Source organism: Scomber scombrus, chromosome 21 (genome assembly GCF_963691925.1).
Source record: "Scomber scombrus chromosome 21, fScoSco1.1, whole genome shotgun sequence".
In the NCBI taxonomy this organism is placed as follows: domain Eukaryota; kingdom Metazoa; phylum Chordata; class Actinopteri; order Scombriformes; family Scombridae; genus Scomber; species Scomber scombrus.
The window spans coordinates 18544144-18569019 of NC_084990.1; the positions used below are offsets into that span (position 1 = coordinate 18544144).

The following is a 24876-nucleotide window of genomic DNA, read 5'->3' on the forward strand; positions in this document are numbered from 1 at the left end:
TTTGCCAACTAGCCTCTCTTTACCCTCCCGCGTTGCCCCTGATTTACCCAAGGGAGACATAGTGGTGGCGTTGACGAGGACTCGAATTATTCAACCTCAAGGCTCTGATAGCTATGAAAGCGCTATGAAAGCGCTGACCTTTTTAGAGAATCATTGAATTTGTGATTGAATCCCCTCTGCCTGCGTGAAGACTCTCAAGGGGGCCTTCAGATGCTCAAGGGGTCAACTTGTGAGGCAGGAGACGTCCCGAGCCATTGCAGTTTACTTACTCTCCACAGATTAATTTTTTTCTTGGTGGCATCAAAACGTGGTCACTCTTAGTTTTCTGTAAATATGATAATAATATAGAACAAGTTATATGGTTATTACTCTATTTGTACAAGAAGTAAGAAGATAGCAGACAATCTGAGATCTTCACCTACCGAATTCTGGAGATGTCTAAATGCACAGTAGATGCTTGAATGGCGGTGAGAACAGTCACTAACTAACCTACACTCCTTACATGTTATCAAGGACATATCTTACTGGAAATGATGCTCTCCATCCTTTCTACTCGTAGTAAACAGCATATTACCTCCCTCATATGAAGGAACGCCCTCAAGATTTTGGATTGGTTCTGCAATGCAGGCTTTTTTTTAAAAACTCTCAAATTGTTTCCACCCAGTTTTTCACCCAGTATCCTCAGTCTCAATGAGTTGAAGCCTTTAGAGACTGACCTGTGATTCTGGATTTATGAAGCTGATACTGATATTGATACTTAAGGATAAGGAAACTACTAGGTTTCTACTAGTTCTTCTTCTTCTTCTTCTTCTTCTTCTTCTTCTTCTTCTTCTTCTTCTTCTTCTTCTTCTTCTTCTTCTTCTTCTTCTTCTTCTTCTTCTTCTTCTTCTTCTTCTTCTTCTTCTTCTTCTTCTTCTTCTTCTTCTTCTTCTTCTTCTTCTTCTTCTTCTTCTTCTTCTTCTTCTTCTTCTTCTTCCTCAAGTGGACCTTGAGTAGGGTATTTTTTTGGGGTGGGGAGTCAAGAAAGAACTTTCACGTTCAATTTAAATTGAGAATCTTCAAATGTACATAAAATGCTGCCAGTAAAACATTTATTGCTGCAGTTTACAGCTTTTTATTCTCTGCAAACATACACACCGGCTCAATACTGATTTATCTGTGATAGCCCATTATCGACAGATGATATTGGCCAGTTTATGTATCAGTTAAACTCAAATACTTTCACCATTGACCTTTAATCCAGCTGCACTAACAATAATATTCTCGTACTTTATTAAGTCTCCAGGGGAATATTCCTTTTAAACCTCTGCCTCCCAGAAAAGGCAGAGTAAACAGTCATGGGAGGGTTTCTGTTTCTGGCTCGAGTGTACTTCAGCAGAATGTTTGCCAACACAGGGCTCGAATCTGGATTGCCTGTCTGTTTTAAAGCGTTGTGATTTGACATAATTACAAGCCTTTGTGAAGGAAAATGTTGATTTTGCAAAACATTTTTAGAGCCAGTTGTGATACGAGGCTTTTTTTTCTGTCTCCTACTGTGAGCTCATGAAATCACACATTCTCACCAGGGTTTTGTTTCAAGTGTGCACTATTCATCTTCATGCATGTTCCCCGAACACTGTGTTTATTTTCTATTTTTAGTCCGCTGTTGTCTTAGAGTATGAGTGGCGATGATTGCTCATTCTTATAGAGATATCTCAGTAGCTGATTGTTATGAGTTGTAATCACCGATTGCTTATTTGTTCCTTAATAAACACCTCATTCAAGTGTCGGGCTCACCAGAGACATCGCATCAGTTGATTGATTGGCTCTACTCCACTCTGAAACATTTAAAGGGAATTATTTCAACATCTCTCCGTAGATTACACTGCTTTCCCCTAATTAATGGCAGCAATCAATACAATTACTGCCTCCCCATGGATTGCCACATAAAGGTAGAAAATTGCAATTTGGCCTCAAAACCTGAGAATATGCTTGATTTAATTATACCACCTAATTTTTCTCCCACTCCAGCTGTAATCATCACAGTAATATGAGTATATCTAAAATCCATTGTCTTACTGGTGCTTACAGTAATAGAGTATCATGTGAATAAGTGGCAGTGGACTACAGTAAGCTAATGTTTAAAAGGTCACATGTTGTAGGCAGGAAAATGCTCAGTTGTATTTGTTAAGGTGGAGTATGTAGAAGTGCTTAGTCAGCTTTTACAGCTCATTGTGTTGCATGGGTGGTCCTCAAAGATCCACATTATAACGCTTGAGCTCTGTTAAATATGCACAATATGTAATTTCTGCATCTAGGGGTCTCTCAGTTAGAACAATAACAGACAGGATTTGATGAAGTATTGTGAAGTAGCGTGAGATCAGTGTGAGATGGGAGGTGTTGTCTTCATTGTTAAATTACCACAAGTGTCGTCATTGCAGTCAGCTTCTCCAGGTTGGGATTACTTCAGTGTTCATAGTTCATGAGGTTTTTATCAGTAGTCAAATTATCCCTAGAGATTTCCCTCTCTCTCCAAAACAAACAGACCCAGTGATTATAACAGGTAAAAACACTTGATAAAGTAGTTTCACATTAAAAATCAGTGTTTCTCTGACGCTGTTCAGCGGACACAGGACACCCGCAGGGGTTGCGAGATGGCCTGCTGCAAATGTTTACTCAGCATGTTTCTCTGATAACTTAAGATCCAGATGTTCAGGAGGATTTTACGGGAAACTCGTTTAAACACTTAATAAAGCAGTTTTACTCTAAAAAAAATCTGGTATCCAGACGTCTGATAACTGAAATCCTTCATCCTGTTTAAATATATGTGTTTATTATTAACCTTTATTTTACCTCGAAAGACCATTGAGAAAGAGTCCTCATTTATAATGGTGTCGAAAAGAATAAGAAGAAAGAAAAGTAAAAACTGAATAGATACAGTGAAGTTAAAAACATTTACAATCTGCATTGATGGTAAAAATTCTAATTTGAAGGCCTTTTGCAGATTATTCCATGTGTAAAGTGCATTATTAGAGAAAGACATTTTTCCCCTTTCTGTTCTGACTAATAGAATATAGTGCGATATGTAACAACAATCAAGATCTAAAACTGTAAATGTGGTTTAAAATGGGGGAAAAATCAATTTATGACAGAGTTTATATAGGTCAGGTGATAATATTTTAGTCTGTCTTAAACGCTCCAGATTAAATTAATTTTCAAAAGTCATTTTTTCTTCTTTCTTCTTTTGGAGTTTTCAAAAGGTGGCTGTAAAATGTAGGAAATGGATCGCTGAATTAGTGCATCAGGCAAGTTCAGGAAAGGTTTGTACAACTAAACAACTCCAACTTATTACAAAATACCTCAGGTTTTATCTAGATGATCAGTGATGTATGACACTGTTTAGTATAATCTGAACTTCCTTTAGTGTCATCTTAAAACAAAACTGCAGCACAATGCTTTGATCATTTTAAGATATCTCATCCTCTCGGTGTATTTTTGAAACGAACGCTGACATTTGGGACATCTCAATCTCCCTCTCTCCACGCCTCTTTAGCCAGCCTCACATTTCATATTGCGTCTGGTATCCTTTGTGAATTTCTGAAATGAACACTGACATTTGGGACATCTCAATCTCCACGCCTCCTTACCCAGCACTGCACCTTGAGAAAATTGTTCCTCAATTATTCTCATTATTTTTTTTCCCTCAACCGTCCCAGCCACCACAGACTCTCCAAGTCATTTGTTCTGCTGAAAGGAAATGGGACATTTTCAGCTCCACTGTCACAGGTGAAAAATAAAGAGTGAAGGTTAAGTGTAGAAAGGCGTAATTGAAATGGAGGTATGATGCCCTCAGGAGGAGCACTAAAAAGCCAGTTGGTTTAAGTGCTGTGACTTGCTGGATACATTCTTGTTTTATTTTAGCCGTCATCCAAAGATTCTGTACTTTTATTTGTGATAAATGCATTGCAAAGTTGTATTTCTTCATTATAAACTACAAACATCAGTTCTTGTACAGTATGTGTCACAACATATCAGTGTAAAATAACTTACTACTTCTGCCTTTGGAAGTTGTGCTGCTGCAGAATAGTGAAAGAGCCGTTGGCGACAGAAGGAGCTTAAATTCCTCTTGGCAAGCAGACTCCAGGATTTCTTACTTATTTATTGGGGAGTATGCTGTGATTACATAATTCAGTTTAGGCATGAAAAAAACACATAAACAAAATAGTGTTGGAGATGCTTTTAGGTATTAAATGATTAAAATTGCAAAGGAAAACACATTAGGACATTAGAACAGAAAAAGTTGAATCTATAATGATGCTTTTTTGCTTAAATAACAACAACAAAAAGGTTTAATTACTTACTACACAATGTTTTTTACAACTACTTCCAAATGATTAAGTTAAAAGATTTTGTACATCTTGGTAAAGAACAATGGATGAATGTTATTTTCACTATCATTTAATCTGCCAATTATTTTCTTGATTATATAATTTGTTGTTTTGTCTATTAAAATCAGAAAATAGTGAAAGTGCCTGTTATCATTTCTCAGAGTCAAGGGTTACATCTCAAAGAACATCTCATAACCCAAAGATATTTAGTTTACCATAATGTATGACAAAGGAAAGCATTAAATCATCACATTTTAGAAGTGAAATCCAGAAAATGTCAGGCGTATTTGCTTAAAAAAAATTAGAAGATTAATCGACTAATCGTTGGAGCTTTATTGCTAATTAAAAATGGCACAAGTTCCCAAATAAATATACCACTCTCAAGTATGAGGCTCTTATACCTTGGATAGATTTAAATGTCAAAATGAATTCTGGTGACAGTATAAACGTGCCTTGTATGTTTGAAAGTGCGCTTCACATCCTGCTTATTCCCCTCGTCTAGTAGATGTAGGGAACAGAGACAGCAAAGATGAATTTTTATGGTAAAAAATGACAAAACACCACATAATATCTGTGTTTTTCTGACAATGGAAAAACAGATTATAGTTTATTTCTGCTTCAAGCTGAGCAGAGGCTGTATGAGGATGCTTAAAGATACTATAATGACAACGCTCATTTGCACAAGATTACATATTGCTTTTAAAAAGCAACAAAATTCAAAACTCGGGATCGGATTACTATCATTCGCCAACTGATTACAAGTCTTTTTATTTTTCAGAAGCAACACTAGACAACAACACAATAAAGGTTATTAATGATTCTTGACTCCTCAGTTTCTCACACACTTAAGCGCAACCCCCAATCGAGCTTGTGTTTTTGTGCTCATTTCAATGATAATAGTGTCTTACAGTTAAAGCCAGCCATGTGATCAACCACCCCCACTCTGGATTATGTTGCATGTTGTTGACAATATGCGACTCGGCTACAATATAGACAGTGTGTATCGTGCCACAGATGTAAATGTCAAGTTATTTTTTCCCCCATAAAAAGTGAAAATTGCAGAAAATAAATCATAGTACACAAAGATCCTGCAGAAGTAAGATGTTACCACAGGGATGGTTAGAAAGACCCAGGTTTCATGATTTAAGGGACTTGTGGTGCACACTATACGACACTCAAAAACATTGACCTGTAACTGTAACACATTTTTTTGAAGGCTTGTTGGTAGCAAACTGCAAATGGTGGTTTGGAGGAGATGTCACTCTGGGGAAATAAGTGTGACTGGAGGAGATTAATAAGAAACGCTAAAAAAAACCTCAGCAGGCTTACAGCCAAACGGATATGAACCCAGACAAAAGCAAAGACAGTACACAATAAACTCCTTGCCCCGTGGGTTTGAACCCCTAAATAACCATAAAACCTGGCTGCAGCTGTACAAATACAGTTTCAAGGGTAAAACAAGGACAGACGTGGATGCCTGAGCCCAAGAGGAACATGGTGTAGGTTTTATTGAAACGCTTGTTCTATCAAATAATTCCTCTCCCCTTTTTAACCCCACTTGTGATCTGATGTGTCCCAAAAGCTCTGTCCAACGAACGGCAAAACTGTGTCCCTTTAATAATACCCCCCCTTCCTTCCCTCCCTCCCTGTTTTTTTTTATTTTTTATGCCATTTTCTTTCCTCCCTCAATACCCACCCTTCTCCTCCCCCTCCTTTTGCTCTGCGGTTGCCATGACAACAGCAGCACTGCACCATTCATCTGTTGGAGACCTGGGCTCCTGTTCCTGTACAGAGAGTGCGCCTCTCACATCTATACATAACACGCTAAGCGCTAATGCAGTCACGGAGGCGAATGAGGAGCTCATTTCTATCTGTGCTCACTTGTTCCTCACAGGGAAAGCTCCGTGTGCTGTATTTTTTTTTCTTCTTCTACTTCTTATTCTTCTTCCTCCTCTTTTTCATTTCTTTCGTGGCGGTGAAGGTTTCAGTCACCTGTCAGCTTTTTGGTGTGTGTGCGCGCCGCCTTCACATAGGTGTCACCTCTGTGTCCCCCCTCTTTCCCCAGTGACACAGTGACTGCTGCGTTCCTCCTTCCTCCTTTCGCCGCTTTCCTCCCTCCACCTCTCTTCTTTTTCCTCCTCCTCCTCCTCCTCCTCCTCCTCTCGCTCCTCCCGTCACTGCCATATCTGCCTGACTCCGGTATCATTTACTGCGACCTAACTGAGCGGGCAGCATCAGCATTGAAACCTGTGGAGATCTCCTCAGAAAGGAAGCTCTGCACCTATCCTCCCCCTGCTTGGCTGCAGGTGTTTTTTTCCCCGTTTTCTTTTTCTTCTCCTTTTTTTTTAAATTGATTTTTTATTTTTTGATGAACTGGTCATCACTCAGGGAGGAAGGACTGCTCGTGTCGCTGGAAGGAGAAGGAGGGGAGCTGGTGCCGTATTCCAGCCTTCAGGAATGCGCGATCTGGTTTGAGAATGGTGAGCCTTGCCACACCCTCTTTATGTTTCATTCCTCCATCTGTGCCTGAAAAAACTGTGTGTCCCCCCGCCCCCCTCTCTTTTCACCTGCTGCTCCACCTTTGCTTGGCCAGAGATGGTTGCTCCGGGTCTGTCTGCTCTCTGGTCTCACAGCTGGTGCGGCCGCGTTGGCCACCGGTTTGAATGACGTTGGTACAGACACGGGGGCTAATGGGAGGAGTGCAGGAAAGTAATTTCTCTCCATGAAATGATGCATTTGTCAAAGGGCTGCACTCTAATGACAATGTAGGCTCGAGGACCTGTGAATCAACCAGAGTGCGATAATGTAAGTGTTTTTTCGTGGTGAGCTGGTCTGTTTCATGCGTCAGCGTGGGTGAGAATTCAATTGTCTTTGAGTGTGTGTGTGTGTGTGTGTGTGTGTGTGTGTGTGTGTGTGTGTGTGTGTGTATGTGTATGTCTTTTGGAGAGTGTGTCTAAGCACAAGCTGTAGGCGGCTAATGGTGCTTGTTCTTGTTGTTGTGTGTCTCACTTTCCCTTCCAGAGCAAAGCGTCATACGTAGCATATGGTTGCGTAAATGGGTTGGAAGTTGGTGGGGAATAGTTTTTTTCCCCCCCACGCCGCAGCTTGTTGTTGTGTCATGTGCTGGGATGTGGTTCCTCCTCCTCCCAGTTCCAGTGCTGCAGGCTGCCTGCCTCCCTTGCCTTATCCCAAGGGACTGCTAGCTGGTGTGTGAACAGAACAAAATGTCTCAATAACACTGTCTGCCAGCAAAACACAAGCACCTCATCAGCAGCTGCTATTGCTGGTCTCAGGTGAATGATTTTTGATGAGGCGCCCACAGACGGTTTTCACACCACTTAGTATCACCACCTGGAGGGTGCATTGATGAGTTCACCCTGTCAGCTGTCATTCAGGATGTACCGAGCAATGACACCGCTTGCAGAATAATGTCAATTGCAGGAGTTGATTGTGTCCATGTTGTTGGGTTTAGCATCTCTCATGGGGGTTATCTGAGCCTGATGGAGCAGGGTGAATGACGTCTCCACGGTGATAAGAGCATCCCTCCATTGTTATGACATAAGATCTGGACATTTTAGCTGAGTGACGATTGTTTGAGAAGTTGTTATTCCAAGAAAATCTAAAGTTAGCCATTTGACAGGGAAAGAAATATATATGCTACTTATTGTCTTGTTTGGGATGATTATAGAACTTGCAATGACAGTCATAGGCTGCATTGTCTCAGGAAACCCAGAGAAAATGTTAGTAGGGCTAATAATGTATAGTATGTATACCAAGGTGGTTCTCATCTCTACTTCTAGTTCTTCAAGTACTTTGTAGCCTACGTCTGTGCTCATAATCTCATTTTTATTTAAAAGACAAGTCACTTAAACCCAGCTTCCAAATAGCGGGCTTCTCAATTGAGGTGGCCCACTTACCTGAAAGTCAGCCAAATAAAACCTTATAAACCCAGTGCAGTGGTTCAGGGTGATATTGATTTATATAATTGCTCAATTTTCTTCCCTTGCAATCCCCTGAGTGTGTGTCAGACAAATAGCTTGTACCGTACTGTAAGCCTATGATAAGTTATGAAATAAATATGACAGAACATGTGAGATCCAACCTCCTTAGGTCAGTTCTTTGGCATCTTTTAAAGCACTCAGCACATAAAATGTAGCCTGGCTGGACAAATGCTTAATGCCTCCGCAAATTAACTTGATGTTAAGTTGCTAACCAGTGGCCTTTGGATTTCTGATGAGGCTTCAGGCATGTTTCACCACTCATTCTTGATTAAAAAACCAGCATACTGAGTGATTCCATTGGCAGGTGGGCACAGTCTGTACTATGCACGACACCCTGGCCATAAATCAAGCGCTGACGACACCACTGTCCTTTAAAATCCCTCACTTTGTTTCTCGGTGCAAAAGGTTACAACTGGAATCTAATTATGAGCTGCATACTGGAGTTGTTGAAAACTACATGGAGGGGTGCCGTGTTCCCACGTCATCTAATGTCAGTCAGGTGACCCACCGACTCTTGCCCCCCTCCCCAGCTTTATCCCATAATTGACTTCCTTTATTGTCATGCAGCACCACTCAAATTGTATAATTTGAAATAGTTATCAAGAGAGCCAGTATTGCCAACTCTGTAACAACTCCCTGGGATCTAAAATTACAGTCTTTTATTATGATGAGCGAAGGCGCAGTCAGTGTCGCCATTAGCAAGATGAAGTCATCCTCTTCTGTTCTTGATCCCCCTCCGACAAAAGCACTTTAAAGTCAGCTTCCAGTCAAGGGCGCCAGAAATAGGGAGTCCAAGGGACCATTGCTCCCCCCTCCCGCTTTACCCTCCTCCCACATTCTTTTTAAGTTGTGAATCAGTGTATCCTTGTGAATGCACCTATAATGCAACACTTATGGTAAAAAATGTGGTTCCCGTCTACTCTAATAGGTAAAATAAACAAACATAACATGGAAAGGCATGTTAAACCAAACACAGAGGACACACACATCAAATGCATACAGCGCACATTGGAAACCATTCAAATTCTTTCTGTCTGTTTGAGCTGTTAACGGGATGCTCCCAAAGTTTGTATAGGCTATGAATGACTTTCACAACAGCATGGCATGCTGATAATTTGCGAAAGTAAGTAAAACTCAGTTGGAAAGTAGTGTTTTTTTATTGAATTTATCGTTAAATTTGGATTTGGGGCATTGGTTGCTAACAACACAAGGACAATGTAAACATTCCTGTTGCCTGTCAGCCACACACAGCCAGGTGTTACTGTCCTGTAAATGCTGCTTTCTGTTTGGAGTTACACCAGCACCTTACTTACGCTGCAAAAATATAGTTAGAGTCTCCAGTCTATCTATTGCTACACATACACACACACACACACACACATTTTTTTGGCCCCCGCACTTCAGAAATGCACCCAGCGCCCCTGCTTCCAGTGTCTATATGCCAGGTAACAACCAGCAATTAGAAATCTTCCCCAAAGCTTTCAAAACAACTACCGTATACACTCTGCGAGACAGTAGATGGTGCCGACCTTAGCAATTACAGGCCCATCTCTAATCTCCCTTTCCCTGGCAAACTTCTAAAGAAAATGACAACAGCATATTATGGAAGTTTCAGGCTGGTCATAAAGACAACTACAGCACTCAAACAGCTCCGTTAAAAGTAATACAGGAACTGAGTCACTGTTGATGCTAATAATCTTGCTATGCTGATTTTCTTTAAACCTGTTGGTCATGGCAGTTAAATTGAGAGACCTTAGACATGGGTGGGTGTGTCTACTTGTTTAGTTTCCTTTACACTTAACATACTTTTTTGTGATACTGACTTGTGGCACTCCTCAAGGAGCCACTCTCGGCCCTTTTCTGTTTTCGTTATTCATCATCACAATCTCATTTACTACTCTTATGCAGATAATACACTATTTTATATTTACCTTTTATCAGATAGCAAAGAAACTGAAAAACTTAAAAGGACTTTTTTTTTCCTGATAGGATTCAGTAAAAAGAAAGTAATCTCACTTAATTTTCAGATCTCTGGCCAAACAGATTAAAACGCATATAGGATTAAGATTGATTTTAGTTGGATCTGAATCTTAATTTGTGTATGTTTTAAGTGAATCAGGAGAACAGGAAAATACATTTCAATTGATCAGTTGCTAAAGGATGGGATCACATTACTCTACTGCTTATTACTCTGCGCTTTCAAGACACATTTTATAGTTATTCCTCTCATTTTATAAGGCTTTAAATGACATACTGCATCATTTATCAACGATTACCACAAAACTAAAGTCCTTCTGTCTTCTCCCACAAATCAACCTTTTGTGAAACAAGCCGCCACTTGATCTTAGAATAGCAAATCAGCTCTCTATTTATTTTTTTATTTTTAATACAAAGACTTTTTTCTTTAGGATTGAATTTAGAATAATGTTTTGTCCGGGGCTTCTATATTTTTTTTCAGATTTTTCCCCCTTAATCCTCCAATATTGAATGCATTTCTATTGACATATTTTAATAGTATCTGAATGTTTATCTTTGTTTATTTTTAGCCTTTGATATGAAGCAAAGGGCTGCATCTTTTGCATAAGAGCTGCTATATAAATGAAGTTACTCTTACTATCTTACATTTGTTTAGTTTTTTTCTGGATATTTAGCAGTACCTTCTAGATAAAAAGCTGGAGAGTGGAAAAGAGAAACCCGCAGTGTGCTATTAATAGCGATGATAATGATTTGCTTACAAAACAGAGCAGTGGGTTACATATACCACCTCACTGCTTTCTGCGAATGCTGAGGGTAGAGAGCTGAGCAAACATTTCATTGTGAGATACACACACACAAACACACGGCGGCCTAAATAAGTGTGATATTTTGTGTGTGTGTGTGTGTATGTGTGTCCATGTGTATCCAAACCCTTACGGACTACTGCACAGGACTGCACAATGACACCAGCCTCAATATTAACATTCATCACTTGTCAGAATGCTGTTAACGTATTTGCTCAGTCATTTCAGGGTGCTGAACCGTTTTGAGGCATTTGCCTGGATCACAGCTCTGACTTTGTATGCCTGCAATCAGTCTGCTAAATATGTCTACGGGATTACATAAGAGAGACAATTGATTACAGCTTTTTTTTAGACATGAAAGAATTTTTGGATGGCTTTGATGTACATTTTTTGTCATGCCGAAGATAGTGTGAGATTATCAGAAACATCTTAATCAGAATCTCAATCGGAAGCCTCAAAATCAGCTCTGTAATGCTTTTCCTCATTATTCTCTTGTTTTGAGTTTTTAATTTAATTCCTTGATTAAATTACAGCAGAAAAACATCCAGCTCATCCTGTTTTCTCAATGACGAGGGCGTGGTTTTGAAGTTTAGTGTAGCTACAGTGGAAGGTTATTAATATCCCCACTAGGGGCTGAACCTCAGATGGGGTAGAGGTCAAGGCAGCATCTCTATTATTAGACCACTGTAGCGAGTGGCGTCCTTGGCAATTATATGATTCTCTCTTTCTTAAAGTGTTATGGCGTTCAAGTCTTCACTGCACTCGTATCCTCGAGAGTTCAGGCCTCCCTTGTGTCCTGCTGCGGCAGGGTATTTGAAAAGTTCACGGTCACACATCAGTGTCAACCCGACGCTGAAGGAGTGAAACCATAAGAAAAGAAAGTTAACAGTGTCCTAACTGCTCAGTGTTAACAATAGCTGCTGTGCTTCTATAGCTGAGTCATGAGTAGAGTCCTTCAGGAATGAAGAGTTTGTTCACAGGAGTCAACAGCTACCTAGAAAGCTTGCAGTATGGACATAAGGAGGATATAAACAACACAGATTTTGATCAGAGATAGTTTTGGTTAAAAAATATGAAGCTCCAGAGATCAAATTCTAATAAAACAGTCCCCTAGTACTCCCCTTGAAATAGCATCAAGCTGAAGGGCTTCATTTAAGCAATAATTACAAACAATATATTTGACATAGTGGTTTTATAAACAATGTTAAAAATTGCCTGGCGATGAAAATGATATTAAATTATACTGTAGAGGAAGTAAGGTTCAAGGTAGGTCAATAGAAAATGAAACATTCTAGGAAAGCTTATGTAGAATGTGCTTTTAAGATGGATTTTTTTTTAGCTTTCCAGCACTGATTGCTCAGGCAGTCCCTTGTGTCCCTTGTCAAGTTGTTTTCAAAATGATTTTTAATATCATTTTCTGTTATTTTTATACTGTTAGGATGTCAGATATCGATCTTAAACATGGTCAAAAATCCAAAACTTGAGGTGAATGTATGTAGAAATGCTCCCTTCAAGTCAAGCCAGGGTTTTAACCTGCTCTGAATGCTTCATTCGCAAAGTTACCTCTTCTTCCTGTGATGACCTCAGACTGTTCACAAATGTCCAAAAACAGCCGTTCGTTCTGTAATTTTTTGCTAAGCTTGTCCCACGGGCTGCTGGATTGTTTTGTATCAGAATTGAGCTCAAACATCTGCAGATGTATTTAAGAAGTTTTCATTTCTACTACTACTGTTATGTTGCCTTCTGAGTAGCCAGAAGTCAGCTGAGACACATCTTCCTGAAGCTGGCCAATCAGAACAAAGGGGCTGCATAGAGAACCAGTTTAAGATAATTATGGAGTGTTTTTTTAAAACCATAAATCATCATCAAGATATTCCAGTAGAGCCCCAGAAAAAAAAAATAGGCCTGGAAATGTGCATGATGCACCCCTTTTGATTTTGGATAATTCAGTGTATGAACAGCTCAGAATACCTTCCTAACAATCCTTGTAGACATAGATTTAGGTCTTTCAGATTAATTTGCTCATTTCTCGGTATAGCTTTTGATATCGCTTGATTTTTTTGCTATTGGTTTAATCTCGACCCAATAAGGTTATGGGAAATGTTAAACAGCTTTTTGGGCAAAAGAGAGCTCGGCTAATAAGCCTTCTTAGAAAATGAGCCCCTCCCTCCACCCTCTTAAAATTCTGCCTTTGCCTCACCTTGCTCTGTTAATCCTCCCAAGGCTGTAATGATAGATACACATGTGCGTACGTGCAGACACACTCACATATGCATACATAAAAGAGGGAGAGGCAGTCTATCTAATGGACTTGCACTTGCTGCTGACTGTGAGAAGCCTCTGTTTGCGAGGCTGTGGCTGAATAGCTCGCTGTGTTGCACAGCAACATCTGGTCTGCATTGTTTTGTTAACAAGTCAACAAGACAGGCACGCAAAATCATCCGTGGTCTCTGAGCTGGATTACTGACTGCGCCTCTGGGTCATACGTGAAGGCTGGTGAAATTAATATAAAACAACATGTCTAAAGTCCTCAGATCATCAGTTAATAGAGTGTATATGTCAGTGTAGGTATAAAATATTAAAGGAGTCATCCATATAGACGATTAAGGAGCAAAAGATAAAAAAAAGTGACATCAAAGATTCAGCTTAAAATTTAGCCCAGATTTTATACTCACATTTTTATTACATCTCTTCTGACTTTATAAGCCTATTTGTGGACAATCCCCTTCTCTGTCTCATTGATTAACATCAAAGTCTTAATGGTCACATAATGGAGCGTCCTGGTAGCTTACGGGTTAAGATGCCGACGGTGAACTGTTAGATGTCAACCGTTAGATGTTGCCATTTGCCATTTCCTGTCATCTCTCATAAAGACGTAAAATATACCCGAAAAAATGTATGTCACTAATCACTTGAAAATGTGTACGATCATCTAAAAGAGCACGTAACAACATTATGAACAAATTAAAGGTAAAGGACAGGTTAGACATAAAGTGGTGCCCAAATAAACATTGAAACAGGTTTTGCTCCTTGCTGTAATCATTCCTCTTGTTCATTCTGATCATTAGAAGATACCTTCCAAACGTTCTTACAATGTAAGTGACGGGGCACAAAATCCACAGTCCTCATTTTATTTTAGTCTGAAAATGATTTGAGGCTTCAGCTGACTGAGTTAGTCAAATAAAGTGGATGTCTTCCAAAGTCATTTCAGCTGCAGTGTAAGGACTGTGACAAAAAGAGGGAATTTGGCACATAAAATACTAACTTTGAGAGATATTGACTTGATTTGACTAATATGGATGGCTGAAGCCTCATATTATCTTCAAATGAAAGTTTTTTGCATTGAAGAATGATTTTCCCTACATCTCTTAAAATCAAAGCGCATTACGAGAGTATCTCTTAATGACCAGTATGAACAGGAGGAATGATTACAGCAAGAAAAACCCATTTCAATGTTCATTTGGGCTCCATACTGTTGTTTTCACACAGACTTTTACAACAGGCTAAGAAGCAGTTTCACTGCCTCCTCTGTTCACCTCTGACCTCACCCACACTCACTGATGCAGCATCGTTGGAAGTGTTCAGTGACGCTGTACAGACATAGCCTAAAGTATATTTCTACCTCAATGTAACAAGGTGAGAAGTTAAACCAGTGAAGCAGCAAAAACAAGATGTTCAGCAGTTGTTTAGTTGCTTCCAACAACACAGTTGAGCAATGCATCTATATATTATGAACAGTAGCTTGATGTTGAAATCATGTTATACTATCATTTTACAAAATGTTGTCATCCAAATGAATGATTCTGAGAAAATTAAAACAAAGAAAAAAAACCTTACAAAATGGGTTTTGTTGTTGTTGTTATTATTGTTATTGTTACTGTTATTAACCTTTATTTTACCTCGAAAGACCATTGAAGAGGAATCCTCATTTTCAATGGTGTCGAGAAACATGAACAGCAACACAACGACACACAAAACAATATTAGGTAAAATAAAGAAAAGAAAAGAAAGAAATAAAAGGAAATATTTCGTAAAACTAAAATAATATAAAATAAAACAATGAATAAATACAGTTAAAGAATTAAAATACACTGAAGTTAAAACTGTTACAATTAAATAAAATATAAATGAAAAGATAAGGCTTATATAAATGATTAAATTATTAATAAACGTGATCTTGATTAAATCATATCCTCCCATACCCTGAACCTAAGATATATAAAAACCTCTTTGTTGTCCTCACGTGTCAAACTTGATCACAGCAGACAAAGATAGCCGCAGCACAATGGATCAGAGCCACAGTTGTAGCAGCTTGCGTCTTTGAAAGCTGGATTCCTTGAGTTGAGGTGACAAAGGGAAGACCTCGTTCTTGCAAAGCAGCTGGGAGTTGTCAATACAAAGAAGTTGTTTGATTACATTTGAGGAAATGTGTTGGGACCTTGAAGCTTTTAGCGCCGGTGAAATCCTCCCCTCCCGTGTGTTACTCCCCCACCTCGGAAAGGTGGACGAGACTTGTTTGCCTGTGCTCTGCTGTTGCCATGGTGACCGGTGCCGCGTGCTAGGTTTCTGTAATGCTCTGCTTGGGCTGCGGACAGCTGGGCAATGTATGTCCTCACCCACATTATTGTTCTGTATATATGTATGTATGTATTTATGTGTTGTGTGTGTGTGTGTGTGTGTGTGTGTGTGTGTGTGTGTGTGTGTGTGTGTGTGTGTGTGTGTGTGTGTGTGTGTGTGTGTGTGTGTGTGTGTGTGTGTGTGTGTGTGTGCCCATGTCTTTGTCTGAGTGGGTGCCTGAGGTCGTATGTAACCGAGAAAGTGGTGCAGACAATTCTTTATAGCTATGGAAATGTCTCCTTTTGCTTGCTTATCATTCGCTTATCTGCAGTAAATGAGAAATTGTACGTTGCATGTTGGAGTTTCTAATTCATATTCAGATCTTGTCATTTGTTTGTTGAAAAGCCAGGTTGTGTCTGAGGGGACTGTCACGTTGAAAAGCAGCTTTTCCTCTTTCATATGCACACCCTGCCTGCAAGCATTTGAATCACAATGTTCACTCTCTCTTTCTTTTTTTTAATATCATTTCACCAAAGGCTGTCTTCAATCTTGGGAATAAAGATCAGCGTTTTGAAATTTTCCCATCATCCTTCAGCTTGTTTATTGTCACCAATCTCTCTGCATCCCTTCCCCTTTCTCACTCTAATCTCACATGTACACTTGCATACATGCCGCATGCATATTCATATTCACACCCTCACATCCAAAGCATGTAACAAATATCTATTTCACGGCCACGTGCATCTGCACACACAGACTAGATATTTATTCATAAGCTCATTAGAGGAGTGGATTTGCCTTCTGCCATCCATCATACTGTCACCCATCCTCAGCCTGGCACACACTGACAACAGAACTGCAGGAGAGAAGTCCCTGGGATTTAGACTCCTGGAGCCGGTGCTATAGAGAGGATTTACTCCAATAGACAGACTCTCACTTCGGCATTTCATAGAGGTGAGATCAGTGAGACAAAAAAAACAAAAGAAATGGTAAGCTCACTTTCTCTGTGGCACTATACATCCAAAACCTGATAATCTGGTGGAAAAAAAAACAGAAAATTGATTTTAGTCTTGAAACTCATTTTCAGTTGTGTTCTGCAACATGCTAGCATCCTCTTTGAGTTACACAGGTGTACTGTATAGACTGTGAAAATTAATTATTTTTTAAAAAGTGAATATTCAGCCTGTCTCAGCTACTTTTGTAGGTTGTCTCTAGCTAGTGCAAGCTGTTGCAACCTTGTCACTGCAGCTGCAAGAGACATTTATCAAAATAAGGCAGGACTCTGGTTGAAAAGAGAAATTGAGAAATCAAACTTTAGGCCCTTTTTTGCATGATTGTGTCACAGTCATTGCATACTGCTGTATTATTCAGTTTTTATGCAATGGACCCATGTGAACCTTCCAAGAGTCATGAAAAAGGCAGGTGAATTCTTAGCGTTATTTCACTGTTTTTTTTTTAGCATAAAATCTGCAAATTGGCTTTCTTATCTACTGAAGTTCAGGGGTTATTCACTTGTTAACACCGTTTACATCCACTGACTACTATATGCATGTCTTTCCTACTTGCTTAATTCCCTGTGATGCAAAACAGAAGATCAAAGCTCTGCTCGAGTATGCAGACAAGTCCTCTGTAGACGAACAGGTGAAGATTTAATGTGGACTCACCCAGTCGACCAGTGTCTTGTAACAAAAGATGCATGATAATGAAAGATGTCAGAATCTCTCATAATATATTGATGAATACACAAAACAAACAGACAGCTACACACGGGCAGGAAACCATGAAAGATAAGTATAGATAAATGGATATGAATATGAATTCATGTGGAAATTGATTCACTCACTTGTAAATTACGTTACTAGCTCAGGTGTGTATTGTGGCTAATTATTTTTTTCCTATTTATAGATTTCAGCATCATCAACAATACTATCAAACTTAAACATACATTATATTAATAGTAATTAAATGTAAACCAGTTGTTAAGATGATTACTCTGTCTTAACTTGTAAAACACTGGTCAATTTATCAAACTAATCATTTTAAAAAATGAGCTCTGACTTCCTTGTAAGCTTGTTTGTCAGGCAGAATATATTGCGTATGTCGCTGTCAGAGTCGCTGTCATGGCGGCGGATCCAGTCGTAGATAATTCTGCACAGCTGTCAGTTGTAGTTTCTCACTGTGGCGTCTTTGCTGGCTCCCTTCCTAGATGTGGTCAGCGAGGAGACCGTTACTGGCACAGAGGTAACACTGTGTGAGGCGAGTGAAAGCATTTTACTTTTTAGGCACATATGCACGTTTACCTGAAGGAGCTCCTTTATTTCCTCTGCCAAGAAGGTTTTGTTTCCAGCAGAATATCTCAAATCTTGACCCCAAATTTGGTAGAAAGTTACATAAAGGACAAGTGATGAGTTGTTGGTGCAGATGTGGACCATCGTGCAGGTTGTTTAGTATTTTATTTAAATGGTGTGGTACAACTTTTTCTCCATGTGCAGTAATCTTTGCATTTTCAGATGAATTGAAGGATTATATGCTCCCTTATGGGATGAGAATTTCCTCCTTTTATATCCTGGAAATGCTGGATTAACAGTATTTGACAGAAACTAATGTCACTAAGCTGTTTTTCTTAGTTGTAGAGTTGACATGTTGAAGATATTGTGATTTGGGCAGTGAGGATATGAGCTTCTGTGCAGATTTGGATGGATGGATTTCCAAATATTGGGTCACACCGATGGCTGAGTTTGTCTCCTCATTTCCTGTCATACATCTATTTTCAAATAAAGGTACAAAAATTATTTTTTCAAATTTGTTTTGGAGAATATTTACAAGCCCAAAGTCTCCAAGTGCTTGTGTTGTGTCCAATAGTCCTAAACCTAAAGGTATAAAGTTTATAATGATATCATTTCTCACATTGGAGAAGCTGGAACCAGAGAGCATTAAGAGTTTTTGCATTAAAAATGACTAACAATTAACTGCCTATCAAAATGTGCCCTATGAATTTTGTGTTGATGGACTAATCCTTTCAGCACTGTCAAGTATTTTTGCATTGATCAAAAGTCTGTTCAGCTGCAGTTTATTCAGATATATCCTGTTTCTGTCTATCTAAACACACTCACACATGTAGTATGTAAACAATGGGATTAATTTAGCCTCAGCCTATTATATTATTATGCATTACACACACACACGTTCTACCGGCATTACCTGTAACATGAAACTAAAGTGCTGAGCTTGTTCTCGTTCTGTCGTCGTTCGTTGAGCATATGTTGCAACTGCTGCTCATGACTCCCCGCTCACTCCACTCAGGTTCACTCTGGTGTTGTCGCGCCAGATAGCTTTGGACATGTGCACTCACCCATAATAAGAAGTGTTAGTAGTTGCAGCACACAATACATAATCTATTTTAAACCCTTATTTAACCAGATTAGTCAATTAAGAACAAATTATGTTTCGCCCCTGCCCGTTCCAAACCCCCTCCCTACAAGCACATAAAAAATAAAGGAAAATAATAGATTAAACAAATTAGCCTTGTAAATGATTTAGTTGACATTAGCTTTTTTGACCAAGTTTTTTTTTTTGCATAATTGGGCCTGTTTCTGACTTTTATTAGAATTAGAGAAAAGAAGCAGAAATATGTCCTGCTTCGTGTTAAATGTGAGTAAAGCTGCAGAAGTATAAATCTCTGGGTAAGTAGAAATAAGAGGACAGCGCACAGATTTATACTTGTATTTATACGGTCATATTTTACTTCAATATCATAATGATTAAAGGTCTGACGTCACGGGCCAAGCAAGAATAGCTACACACACAGTTTAAGTAATCGAAAATACAAAAGTGGGTAACAAAAGTCACTCTTTGTCTCCAGACATTTTTGTGTTAATCTTCAACACTTTAAATGGAAGATGGAGTGGAGGGAGCATTATGTTAGTGGAGAGTAAAAGAGCCAACAACAACAACTCAAGAATGCCACTCAATGTGTGGTTACGTTTTCTTTGGCATCTCCTCCGCTTGGGTATAATGAATCCTCTTGCATTGTAAATCCCCGTCCCTCGTAGACCTGCCACCGCAGCCATGATGTAAGCAATCATGATACTATAAGCTGGTTTTGGGTAACGGTGCTTTGAAGCCCTGTGCTTTGACCAAGAAAAAAAATTGTCACAACCGCCAACCTCCTGTTTCCAACACTTTCTCTTTCTCTGCATCTTTTGTTGTTTGATATATCAGACTTGGTGCTTGAGTCAGACGTGAGGACATTCCAAAAATGGATGTCATTTGCATTCTCGGTGTGATTATGACTCTGGGCAGCGGGCATATTTTTGCACTCCCATCTTTATTAAAGGTGCATCACGTTTACTGATTTGTGAGCTTTGCGCGTCGGGTCCTGCATAGGGAAGCATGTTTTCACATTACATGAGTTGTGGCTTGAGGTTTTTGGTGGTGTATTGGTTTGCCCCGATCGCCCTCGCTGCTCGTGAACTCATGCTTCAGCTTTATTTGATCTACGGTGAATTTAAAGCTGCTGAAGAAAGCCTCCAGGATGTTTTTCATTTTTATCAGTGTGCTGCTTCAAGTTCATAAGCTCTCTGTCTTCCTCCCTCTCTGTCCTGTCCCTGTCACTCCTCTTCTTCTTGTCTTCTTCCATATCCCTGATCTATGTGTGTGTGTGTGTGTGTGTGTGTGTGTGCGTGTGTGTGTGTGTACATGTTGTCTCCCTCTCTATATGTGTGTGTGCGCTTTCTGCTCCCAGCCCCTCTGCGGAAAGCAAAGTTTGTGGAGAGCCCTCGCATTCCACAATCAGAGCTTGGCTCCCCTACACACACCTCTACCACTGCCAAGAATCCAGACCTGGACACATACTGCCCTGGTAAGTTTTTTTGGCCAGCTCATCCCTCATTTGGTTGTGTTACTTTTGCATGTTGGTTCCTGTCTGAATAGCAGTCAGAGTGCAGTAGAAGGACACAGAGGAAGACGGGGAGGATTTATCGGTTTGCCAGTTACTTTGCCGGCTGCTGTAAAAACACTGCTAAGGTCATTAAAGAAATAGCTTTGCCGGTGCCCACAGTGTCCATCCTCATTGCCTCCTCCCTCTCTGTCGCTCTAATCCTCCCATGCTGCTTTCTCACTCCGCTCTGCTTTGTCGGGCACAGAGCTTGTTTAGGTGCCGCCGCTGTTTTCAGTTAACTTTTACAGCCGGCGGTTGCTTGGTAATCCTGCAGACAGTTCGGATCTCCCTCTACCATTCCCCCCCACCCCCTCAATCTATCCCTCTCAAACCTCCCTACCACCACCACTACCACCACCACGCCCCCTCCCTCTGTCTCTCCCCTCCTTTGCTCAGGGAAGACAGCTAAGCGGGTCACTCGGGGATAGTGCTCTGCTGAGATTTGGTTTCTCCTATATCTGCTTTCTCATCTCGCCTCTCCTTTTTCCTGTTGCCACTGAGAAGCGCGGCGTTAGCTTCCTGACCTGTCTTGTTTGGTTTTCGACCTCTGGCGGCTGTGCGGACTTCTCCACAGAGCGGGACGATGCTTCGACACTGCAGGGCTGGATGAAGACACGAGACAAAATAGCGATGGGGGTCTGAGGGCTTAACTGGCGTAACTTACTGTAAGAGGAAAATGGTCGACAGAGTGAAACCAGCCTTCTCCGTCTGTCAGCCTTTTCTGCTGAGTTTCTGCTCGATGGGACCTTTGAGTAGGTGATCTGTCTGTAGAGATGTACTACAATGAATATTTAAGTAGTAGTGCATATTTCTGTAAAAGCATAATATGTAGTTCCCTCTAACATAGGAAAAACCTTTTATTTCTGTCTTGCTTGCTGATGAATCTCATGGATGAAAAGCTTTTGACCCTGACTGTTATTTCTCATCAATCCTGTGAAATAGACTGTGGAATAACCTATCAGTGGATATGAGCTGTTAAGAGCTCCAGCAGATGTGACATTTCGAGTTTGAAATGGTAAATCTATGCCGCCGATGAGGCAGGAAAACAGTTGATTACAAACAGGAACTGTCTGCGCAATAACAACTTGAGCTGGAGATGAACCGAGGGATGAGATGAGTTTTCAGAGATGAGGACTTGCACCTCTCAGGTAGGCAGATGGACATCTTAGTTCTTAACAAGGGCTCCCTGGCAGGAGTAACAGCAGGGCAGACTTAAACATCTGATCACATGCCAGCCCACACTGTTGCCTGGAGGAAGGCAGGTATCAGGTGATTCTTGTTTTTATGGCCCACAAAGAAATTTGTGGCCTCATAAATATGGTTTGTGAATATTATAGCTTGTAAAATTCACCCGCAGCCATCCTTTTATATCATGGAGTGAAACTTGACTAATGATGTTAGGGCTCAATCAATAGAGCAAAAAATCCACCATCATGATTTATGTCATTTTATATCACAATACTGATATATAGTTGGGTTGACCTACATTGAATAAATTGTATTCTGTGCAGTTTTTCACATATAATAGCACTATGGAGCAGTTTTTTGCAGACGCAGGGGGTCCTGTGTTGTTTGTTTCATGCACATGTACATTAATAGGCTTGTGGTTGACATGATACACACTCCTGCAAATGGTTTCACACGATCCCAAAGATCTACAGGTGGCGCTAATGCACCAAAAAATGCAGCAATGTGCCAACAAAGGCAGCAAGGAAGAAGACTGCAAGCTTGTAGAACATAGATGTAAACAAATGCAAGATTCAAGGGAAAAATCAGCTTATGATGAAGGAAATGGATTGGACACATTTTTTAGAGTAATACAATGGAAACTTAACTTTTGTTTGTTTACAGGAAAGCTCCACAGGGCACCTTTAACTTTATCTCTACTACCACAAACATTATTAGGGACCTGCATTAGTGGCAGTGCAGGACAGACAGGATGTTCAACACAGCATGTTAATATAACCATCACGTACATTAAAACATACCCCAAATAATAACGAAGAAACCCATAAGCTGATTTTCTGAGCTGATTTTCTGAGAATTGAGAATTTTATGGATAAAATAACCATGTAGTAATGTGTGTTTTTGGCTAGTCCAGCAAATGAAATACCTGACAAAACAAAGTATATCATCACATTGATGCAATAAATTAAAAAAATATCCATTAGTGCCATAAAAAATGCCTGCCAATTGATATGCAGCATTCTCCACAATGGGCTCACACACCCTTCTTTATAACACCACTATGGTATACTTAGTAGTGTAAAAGGGCAAAATCTTTGACAGTTTAAAAATTGATATCATCTCTCGGTGCATATATCATCCTATCACCCGCTCCTAACCCAGACCTGGTGTCCGGAGTCCTCTAAGTGTTGTGGCGACGATAACATCACCACCGTGCACATGAGGAATGTGAAATTCACTCCTCTGATCTCTCGATTAGCATTCGAGTCGCTGGTTTCTCGATGTTGTCTTCGCCTGTGTGCATTATCTGTGCTTGTGTGTTCATTGTTATTCAGATTTTTTCTTTTGATCTGAAGCTCTAAAATAGGCGAGAATCCACCTTGTTTTTAATTTCCTGTAACAGCTATTCTGCAAATTCATTTCCAGCTTTTAATCAATGTGTATATGTGTTAATCGGAAGTAGATAAGGTGTGTGGGTTACTTTCTGGAACCCGGTGATGCTCCTGATGGATTTGCTGTGCTGAAGTGAAAGTTGAAGTGCCCAGGTATAGGTGAAACAGGAGCAACCACATGGTTTGTGTTATCTTACCTGCAGCTCAGGCCTATTAATATCATCTCCTGTCCCGTCCAGTCCCCTGCCTGCAGCACACATGCTTCTCTCTGCCTCTCAGCGCGAGGGCAGATCTGTGGACGGCCAGGGAGAAACAGATGCGCTTGCACAGAAACACATTCCTAGCTGCGCGCAAAGATAGTTGCTATGGCAACCATCTGTCTTCTTCACAGCTCAGGAATCCAATGGAGAGGAGTGTGTGTGTGTGTGTGTGTGTGTGTGCGTGCGTGCGTGTGTGTGTATGTGTGTGTTGGTGGGGAACTGACAAAAATAAGAGACGTGTTTTATGCCAGATTAAAAGAAAAAATTATTCATATTCAAATTCTATCATTAAGGACATCATGATGTCACGTCACTGCGATGAGAAATGCCTGAAGTTCCACTGAAGGCGTGCATATATGTGTTTGGCGCTGTCATGTAGCTTTGAAGTGATCTATGTGTATCGCTTCAGTGGCCTCGGCAAGAGGTAGCGTGTGCCATAATCTGTATTTAAAGAACCAAAAGTAGAGCTGCATGAGCTGAAAGAAATCAATACATACAACCCATACATGCATACATTATGGTAATGCATATATCCCCGTTTGATAGTAGCTCATTAGTAAGTAAGTCAGTAAAGTTGATGTAGCATAGCATAGCCTCTTTCACAGAGCAAAGCCACAAAGTGCTTCACAAGAGTAAAATAATTAATTCATAAATAAGACCATAAAAGACAGTAAAGAAAGAAATTAATAATAAAATATAAGCAACAGAAAGAATAAACACAAAACAGTATGAGATGAGACAAAGGTCAGTTTAAATAAAGGCGTCACCAGAATCTATAAAGAGAGCATTCCACAATGTCAGAGCCACAACTTAAAAAGCACTCTTTTGTTTTCAGTCGAGAGCGAGAGGACAACCAGAAAGCCCCGGTCAGAATACCTGAGCTGTAAGGGTGCAGCAGGTTACAGACGTACGCAGGTGTCTGAGCATGCAGGGCTCCGTATGTGATGTAACGAGAACAAGAACTTGGTGGGGTGCCAGTGTAAAGATGAAGTAATGATTAAATGTTGAAAGCTCATTAGAGGGAGATTTAAAAGCAGATGCAATACAAGTGCTATGATATCATACTTTTGTTTCTTTCTGGCTTCTCAAACAGTTAAGTTGTTAATATCATTTGACATCTCCGCCATTATTGTTGCCCAAAAAAACTAGGTTTGCGTCATGCGTTTAAGTGTGTTGAAGTTTTTGGGGTTTTTTGTTGTTGGATGGTATACAAAAGGATTGCCTATCTTTAGCTCAAGGGAGTTCCTGCGGGCTGCGGCATCCAGATTAGAGATTTTTCTCCCACATCAAAAAGAAACTGAGACAAATGGCTCACCCCTTCTGCACAGTTGTCCAACAGCTGGCTGGGATAGACATGTAGTGGTAAGAAGTGAAAAAGGAACAGAGAGACAGG

At 40.1% G+C, this 24876-nt stretch overlaps 1 protein-coding gene across 1 annotated transcript in view; it reads left to right on the forward strand.

The window, feature by feature from the left end:
- The window catches only part of tanc2b (tetratricopeptide repeat, ankyrin repeat and coiled-coil containing 2b), a 105629-nt gene that overhangs the window by 37792 nt on the left and 42961 nt on the right, over positions 1 to 24876 (forward strand). Inside the window, exon 4 of the mRNA XM_062442409.1 lies at positions 20450 to 20566. Within this exon, the coding sequence (XP_062298393.1) occupies positions 20450 to 20566 (117 nt within the window). The remainder of the gene's footprint in view (positions 1 to 20449; positions 20567 to 24876) is intronic.